The 7,221-nt window shown below is 60.8% G+C and overlaps 3 protein-coding genes; 1 reads left to right on the plus strand and 2 right to left on the minus strand.

Moving 5' to 3' along the window:
• Nucleotides 1-290: 290 nt before the first annotated feature.
• Nucleotides 291-956, plus strand: CHC_T00002089001 (hypothetical protein). Its single transcript, XM_005713246.1, has one exon. It carries the CDS (start codon nt 291-293, stop codon nt 954-956), a length of 666 nt encoding a protein of 221 aa, XP_005713303.1.
• Nucleotides 957-1,358: 402 nt separating this feature from the next.
• CHC_T00008914001 (Serine/threonine protein kinase) lies at nt 1,359-3,185 on the minus strand. XM_005713247.1 is given in 3 exon segments: nt 1,359-1,571; nt 1,572-2,431; nt 2,675-3,185. 2 exon segments carry the CDS (start codon nt 3,183-3,185, stop codon nt 1,572-1,574), a joined length of 1,371 nt encoding a protein of 456 aa, XP_005713304.1. The 3' UTR covers nt 1,359-1,571.
• Nucleotides 3,186-3,668: 483 nt separating this feature from the next.
• On the minus strand, nt 3,669-4,929 carry CHC_T00008570001 (fructose-1,6-bisphosphatase precursor). XM_005713248.1 is given in 2 exon segments: nt 3,669-3,711; nt 3,712-4,929. The coding sequence occupies 1 exon segment, from the start codon at nt 4,927-4,929 to the stop codon at nt 3,712-3,714; it is 1,218 nt and encodes a 405-aa protein (XP_005713305.1). The 3' UTR covers nt 3,669-3,711.
• Between the last annotated feature and the right edge of the window lie 2,292 nt (nt 4,930-7,221).

Genomic DNA, 7,221 nt, shown 5'->3' on the forward strand with positions numbered 1-7,221 from the left:
TCTCCCCCCGCCTTCGCGCCCGACCTCTGGCCTCCGCCGCCAACCTACCTTTCCGCGACCCGTGCCCATCGCGCCTGCCGCTCCCGCCCGACGCTCCGCTCCTCTCCATCCCGCCACCCGCCACCGTCCGTCCCGCCATCCGCCTCCTCGCCTCCGACCTCGACGGCACCCTCCTGACCGCCGCCAAGCAGATCCACCCCGCCAACGTCGAGGCCGTCCTCGCCGCCATCTCCCGCGGCCTGCTCTTCATCCCGGCAACGGGCAAGTCTCGCGCCGGCGCCATCCGCGCCATGGGCCCGCTCGCCGCCCACTTGCAGGCTGCCGCCGCCGGCGACTTCCCTGGCATCTTCCTCAACGGGCTGCTTGTCTTCGGCCGGGCGGGCGACGTCATCTTCGAGCGCTGCCTGGCCCGCGACCACGCGCTGTACATCCTCGAGCAGGCCGAGCGCTCGGGGTTGACTGTCCTGTTCTACGCGGGGGATCGCGTCTTGGTGAGGGAGCGCACACTGGAGACCGATATGTTCATCGTGTCGCACGAGCCCGTGCCGACCGCCGTGGGGGATTTGGCGGAAGCCGTGCGGGGGACGGCCGTGCACAAGGCGCTGCTTGTCGATCCGCGCAAGGATGTCGTAAGGTATCGACGAGAGATGACGGACGCATTTGAGGGGGTTGCGGACATTACGCAGGCGCGCCCGGACGTGCTTGAGGTGCTGCCGGTTGGGGCGAGTAAGGGGGAGGCCTTTGTGACGCTGCTTCATCATCTAGGGGTTGAGAAGGAGCATACCATGGCAATCGGCGATGGTGAGAATGATGTCGAGATGATTAAGGCGGCCGGTTTGGGCGTCGCTGTGGCTAACGCTGTGCCCCAGATGCTCAGTGTGGCCGATGAGGTCGTTTGTGCCAATGATGAGGCCGCTGTGGAAGAGGCGATTCGCCGCTTTGTGGCTTGCCAGTAAAACTTTGTTACGTTGATGACTTTTTTCCCCTGTCACTCTAAACTTTGAGTCAGGATGAATCGCAGGTGGACTCTCTAGTTCCCCAACGAGACTCTAGTGCATGCACACATGCAGCAACATTCGCATTCACTTAGTGTAGGCACGTACTTTTGTCTGTCAACTCATACGCCAGGGCGACCGACCCTTAATAAGAAAGCGTTTGCAATACAAACACACTAGCGAGGCCAAGGGGTGCAATCGCTATTCATACAGCACATGATTTCACGTGCAGTTGCTATCGCTGGGTGAGCACACTTCAAATATTTCCCGTCCAAATGTGGGTCACGTCTATCGCTTGTGTGCTCGAGCAAAACATCCAGGGCGCGTAAGTGCTGCACTTACTTTGGGGCGGTTCAACAAAAACAAGGAGGTGCGACATTCGTTTTTAAAAACTGTGAAAACGTGCAACTTCATCCGATAGAGTCGAGAGAGAATGAAGAAAGGGCACGATATCTCCACAAGCCCTCTCTGTCAAATCTCGTCCTCTGTCTGTCCCTCGTGCAACAACAGTGTCTTTTCTAGCTATATTCTTAATGTGTCAATCTGTGATATCGTGCCCTATTCCCTTTTCATTCCTCATTGCGACTTGGTCGCCGCAAACAAGCGGGCAACTTCTTCGGGCGCGATAGCCTTTTTCAAAAACGGATGGGACAGCAATTGGCTTGCCGAGGCCCGTCTAGCAGGGTTGAGTACCAAGCAGCAGCTGATGAAATCGTTAAACTCTGCCGACCAACTCTGCGGTGCCTTCAGTTTGGGCGGGGGCTGTGTCGTGATGAGAAACATTGCCCTCAACGGTTTCTCGTCCATATGGGGTGGCTCCCACTCTGCGCACTCGATAGCGAGGATTCCTACGCTCCACAAGTCGACCTTGTAGTCGTACTCGCTCTGTCGAATGAGCTCTGGTGCCATCCAATATGGCGTCCCGACGCATGTGGTCCTCTTCTTTCTCTCCTCTGTGAGCTCTGCGCAAAACCCAAAATCGGCAAGCTTCACCTGCCCGCTCGCTCCGATCAGCACATTATCCGACTTGATATCCCGATGCAACCTCTTCATGCTATGCATAAACATGAGCCCCTTGAGGACCTCTCTTATGACGAAGGCGATCTCTCCCTCCGACATAGTCGCCCGCAAGTTTTGATAATTCTCTAGCACATCAGTCAAGCAACCTCCATCCATGTATTCCATGCTAATCCACATGAAGCCTCCCCAGTTGTACGTCTCATGGCACTTGATCAAATTAGGATGTCTCGTGCAACACATCATCCTGATCTCCATTTCCAACGCGTCTGACTCGGTTTTGTTCTCCGGCTTGACCTTCTTTAGAGCAACCTTTCCGCTGCTCTTCTTGGAAGCCACATAAACGCTGCCGCTCGCGCCCTGCCCAATTTGTTTCATATTTGAGAACACGTCGCGCGGGTTGAGGTTGTGGATGTACACTGGCTCCTTGGGCGCGATGCTCATCCCCGCGGCGCGGCGCGACAACCCGTCGCGAGCCGGCGGGGCTGGGGCGCGAGCGGGAGGCGCAGGCATACGAACTTTGATTTCCGGACGATCCGGACGTTCCGGGCGGTCGGGGACGCGCTTGGGCGGGACGGGCGGGCGGTCTGGCATGAAGGGCGCTCTCGGTGGGGGAGGCCGCGGCTTCGGAGCGGCGGGAGACTTCCTCGGGGAAGCGGCACTCTTGGCCGGGGCGAGGGGCTTGCGAGGCGGGGTGGAAGGGGGGACGCGATGGGCGGACGGCTCCCTTCGCGGGACGGGAGCAGCGGCGAGGGCGAGGGAGGGCTTCTTCTTCTGTGGGGGCGGGGCGCCGTAGAGGTACAGTTGGAAGGCCCTCAGAGCGGCGTCCGGGTCGGCCTTGAAGTCATCGTTGGTGATGCCCTGTTTGAGCAACTCCTGTTCCATGCGCGGCGGAAGTCCGCGGAAGCCAGATGTGGCGGAGGCATCGGATTCGACGTGGACGCGGTGCTGCGAGCGGACCGGGAAGCCCACGGTGGCTTTGGAACCCGGGATGGGCTTTGGAGGGGGTACGCGAGGGGCGCGTTTGTGCGGGGAGGGAGGGAGACGGGTCCTGTTGAGAGAAGAGGGGTGCGGGTTTTCCTTGTTGTGGGACGGGGAGGGAGGGGAGGGGGGATCGTCGTCCAGCAGGATGCGGGGGGAGAGCATCCGGCGGATTGAAGAGAGCATTTCCATAGTTGTGTGGAGGAGGAGGGGATGCCGGAGGGTATGGCGGAGGGGACGGGACGAAGATGGGAGCGTGGGAGATGAGGACGAAAGGCGGGGGAGGGAGGTTGCGGAAGTGGCAGAGGGTTAAGTAGTACCGGGACGGAGGTGGTTACCGTTACGGCGTGAGTGAAACGTTCGGAAGGCGTGATTGGGTCACAGTGGGCCGTTGGACAGGATCAACCAATCAGATAGAGCAAAACGAGAACACAGCGAGGTACGAGTGACGGGGTCACGCTGTTTCATGATCCATGGCGGGAGATTTTTGGGCCGTCCTGAGACAATAGGGTCGTTGACATACACGTGGACACGTGGACCACACCCGTCCTGTCCAAGCGACTCTTAATCCGGCCGAGGGCGCGAAGGGAAAATGGCACGAGGGGGTGGCTACCGGTGGGGCAAGGGGATACGTAGCCCCCCAGCCCCCGCATAGAAACGAGGTGCAAATACACACAACACACAAAAAAAACTTTTAATTCTCTGGTGAAACCTCGCCTTATTCCTCGGCCGCCGCGTACATGTCCACCAGCTCTTGTACGTCATCCTTGCTTCCAATAATCAACGGCATCCTCTGGTGCACGGCGTTGGGGATGATATCCATGATCCGGTCCTTCCCTGTGGTCGCGATCCCCCCAGCTTGCTCGACAATAAAGCTCATGGGCGCGCACTCGTACAGCAATCTCAGCTTGCCGTTCGGGTTCTTAGCATCCCCTGGGTATCCAAACACGCCACCGTACAAAATGGTGCGGTGGACATCCGCGACCAGCGAGCCGATGTAGCGGCTCGAGTATCTCTGGTTGGTCTGCCCCTGCCCCGTCTTGAGGTTCTGGACATATTTCTGCAGGATGGGGTCCCACGCGGGCTCGTTGGCCTCGTTGAACGAGTAGATGTTGCCTCTCTCGGGAATCTTCATGTCCGGATGAGTGAGCACAAACTCGCCAATCTGCGGGTCCAGCGTGAAGCCGTTGACGCCGTGGCCCGTAGTGAGCACCATCATGCACGAGCTGGAGTACATGCAATAACCCGCAGCAACCAAGTTGGAGCCCGGCTGCATGGTGTTGTACAAACAAGTGAGCTCGGACTCGTCAATCTTGGACTCCCAGTCCGACGCGAGGCAGCCGGTGTTCTGCACAAAGATACCAAAGATAGTGCCGGTGGCAATTCCAGCATCGATGTTGGAGCTGCCGTCAAGCGGGTCGAATACGGCGACATAGTTGCCCGAGTACACCTCATCCACAACCACAGGCTCGTCCTCCTCTTCCGAAGCAATGATGCCCATCTTGCCGGAGTAGCGCAGGGCGTTCTTGAGGACCTCGTTGGAGAGGACGTCCAGCTTCTTCTGCTCCTCTCCCTGGACGTTGACCGAGCCGCCGCCGTCCTCCAAGCCGGTGAGGTTGGAGATGCCTGCGCGCTGCACCAGCGACGAGATCTTCTTGCACGCCAGCTGGATGGAGGACATGAGCGACTGCATGTCCTGCATGTGCTCCAGGTCGGTGTTGTCCATTGCCGACTGGATCATGTAGCGCGTCAGAGTCATGGGGGACGTGTCCTGGTGAACGGTTTGCTTGGGAGGGGAGACGACCATGCGCGGGGCCGTGCGCGCCGTGCGCGCCGCATGCGCGCGCGAGGCAGGGCGGGAAGAAGAGTTGCGGAGGGAGACATGGGGGTGCGAGGAGCGGACGGCGAGGGCGGGGACGAAGGCCGGGGGAGCCATGGCGGGATGAGAGTTGATGAAACGTGGGGGTGGAAGGGGGAGGTAGGGCGAAGGGGGAGGCGAGTTTCCGGGAGAAAGAGACGAAGGCGTCTCGGCTCGAACAAGGGGGCGTTTGTGGCTGCGACAGTCCAATGCCACGTGAGGCCAGGGATCAATGCATTCATCTCCTGCTTTCCAGCCTTACAGAGACGCGTATGACAGGGACGGGACTGACAGTGAACTTGCACGTGTCCACGTGGCATGACGCTGACGTTATATGCCACGTGGACAGCGATCACCGTCAGCAGCTGCTCATCCTCTTCCCCAGCCGCATTCTCCCGCCCCTTGTCCACTACCCCCGATTCCTATCCCGTTCGTTTTCCCCTTCGCCGTTCCCCTTCGCCCTCCCCTTCCCCCCTTCCCCTTTTCCCCTTCTCCCTTGCCCCTTTCCTTACCATGCACAGCCCGCTCCCCCCGCCCAATGCGGACGGCCCGCCACCGTCCCCTTTCTTCGAAACGCTCGTCGACATCGGCAACATGCTCAAGGCCTTCATCGGTATAAACTTCATGTACGTGGCCTACGCCTTTTCCAAAGCCGGCCTCTACCGCGGCATCTTGGGCCTGTTCGTCGTCCTGTGTCTCACAGAGCACTGCTGCCTGCTCCTCCTGCGCGTGAAGAACGCCATGCCGTCGCAATCCCCCGCGTCCGCCTACGCCCCGCTCCCGCAAACCGATGACGCGGAGGGCGGCCCGCCCTTACCGCCACCCAAGCCGCCACAGTACGGCGACATCGCCCACTTCGTCGCTGGCCGCCCGGCGGAAACGCTGGTCAACTGCGCCCTGGTGCTCACCCAGTTCGGCTACTGCGTGGGCTACCTAATCTTCCTGTCGTCCACGCTGCACCACATGCTCCCGCTCCCCCTGCAGGCCTCTCTCGCCGTGCGCTGGCTGGTGTTGCTCCCGCTGCCCGTCCTGGTCTGCGTCTCCATGCTCGTCTCCATCCGCTCGCTGGGTCCGTTCTCCATCGTCGCGAACGCCGCGCTGCTGATCGGCTTCGTGTCCGTCGTCGTCTTCATTGCGCACCACTACCAGTGGCGCCCCTCCCACCCGCCGCTGGCCGACTTCCCCATCTTCTTCGGTCAGATGACCGCGGCCGTGGAGGGCATCGGGCTGGTCGTGCCGGTCGAGACGAGCATGCGCAACAAGCACAAGTTCCCGCTCGTGCTGCGCATAGCGCTCGCCATCCTCGGCACCGTGCTCATGGTCGTCGGTGTGCTTGGCTTCGTCACCTTCGGCGACACCACCAGCTCCATCATCCTGCGCAACTTTGGCCACTCCTCCACCGTCGTCGTCGTCAAGGTCGTCCTCATCGTCGGCATCCTCTTCACGTACCCGCTGCAGATCGTCCCCATCATTCAGTTTGCCGAGTCCGCACTCATCTCCGACGACGAAGCGTGCCCAGACGGCACAGAGCTGGAAAGATACGACTCCGACTCCAACGACGACGAGCCCGCGAGAGACGCGTCCACGTCTGACAAGCTCTTCATCCGCGACCGCCGCCGCGCCGTGCTGCGCGTGGGCATCATCGCCGCGACGGCGGCTGTGGCTATGATCGCGGGACAGAGCTTCGGCCTCGTGCAGAGCCTGGTCGGCTCGCTGGGTGCGAGCTGCCTGGCCTACACCGCGCCGGCCTTTTTTCACTACGTCACGTTCCGAGACGAGTGCGGATGGGCTACCAAGGCCAAGGATGTCGCTATCATCGTCTTCGGCGTCGTGGGCGCCATCGTGGGAACGGCGACCACATTAGTAGCGTTCAGTTCTGGCGAGGGCGAGGGCATGTGACGGGCGCTAGACAAACATTGCATTTTATGCTCGGATGGGTCGGTGGAAGCGTCGGGCGCGGGGGCGTTGGGCGTGTCTCCAAGGAAGGGGGGGGCGGGGGGGGAACATGTGCGCACTGATACGCAGCTCGTTGACGTGATGTCGCCGTGGTTGGACCGGGGCGTGGCTGGGAGGCGTTTCGGGTACCGGCGGGCGCTGGTTGGACGGCATAGTCTGGCGGTCTCGAGTACTAACATAACATAACATAACAGTGGAGAGATGCGGCGTCCTCGGGCGGCGGCGCGGATGGCGCGGGGGAAATGCCGCGTCGCGAGGTGACGGCGGTGCAGACAGGAGGCGCCCGGCGTCGTCACCGTCTTGTTGAAACGCCGTGGCAACCTCAGCTGCGGAGAGAAATTGATTCGCTCCCATCATATTGAACGGATTCGCGAAAGCGCAAAAAAACGTCTCCGCCACCACCTCGGTCCCCAA

The sequence above is a fragment of the Chondrus crispus genome, genomic scaffold (assembly GCF_000350225.1).
Source record: "Chondrus crispus Stackhouse genomic scaffold, scaffold_125, whole genome shotgun sequence".
NCBI lineage: Eukaryota > Rhodophyta > Florideophyceae > Gigartinales > Gigartinaceae > Chondrus > Chondrus crispus.

Excerpts from the sequence above, each read along its gene's own strand:
- CHC_T00002089001 (XM_005713246.1), top strand. The coding sequence starts at position 291 with ATGGGCCCGCTCGCCGCCCACTTGCAGGCTGCCGCCGCCGGCGACTTC.
- CHC_T00008570001 (XM_005713248.1), bottom strand. The coding sequence starts at position 4,929 with ATGGCTCCCCCGGCCTTCGTCCCCGCCCTCGCCGTCCGCTCCTCGCAC.
- CHC_T00008914001 (XM_005713247.1), bottom strand. The coding sequence starts at position 3,185 with ATGGAAATGCTCTCTTCAATCCGCCGGATGCTCTCCCCCCGCATCCTG. Across the intron at positions 2,432-2,674 it reads GCCCCTCGCCCCGGCCAAGA|TGTACATCCACAACCTCAAC; the intron begins GTGCCGCTTCCC and ends CCAAGGAGCCAG.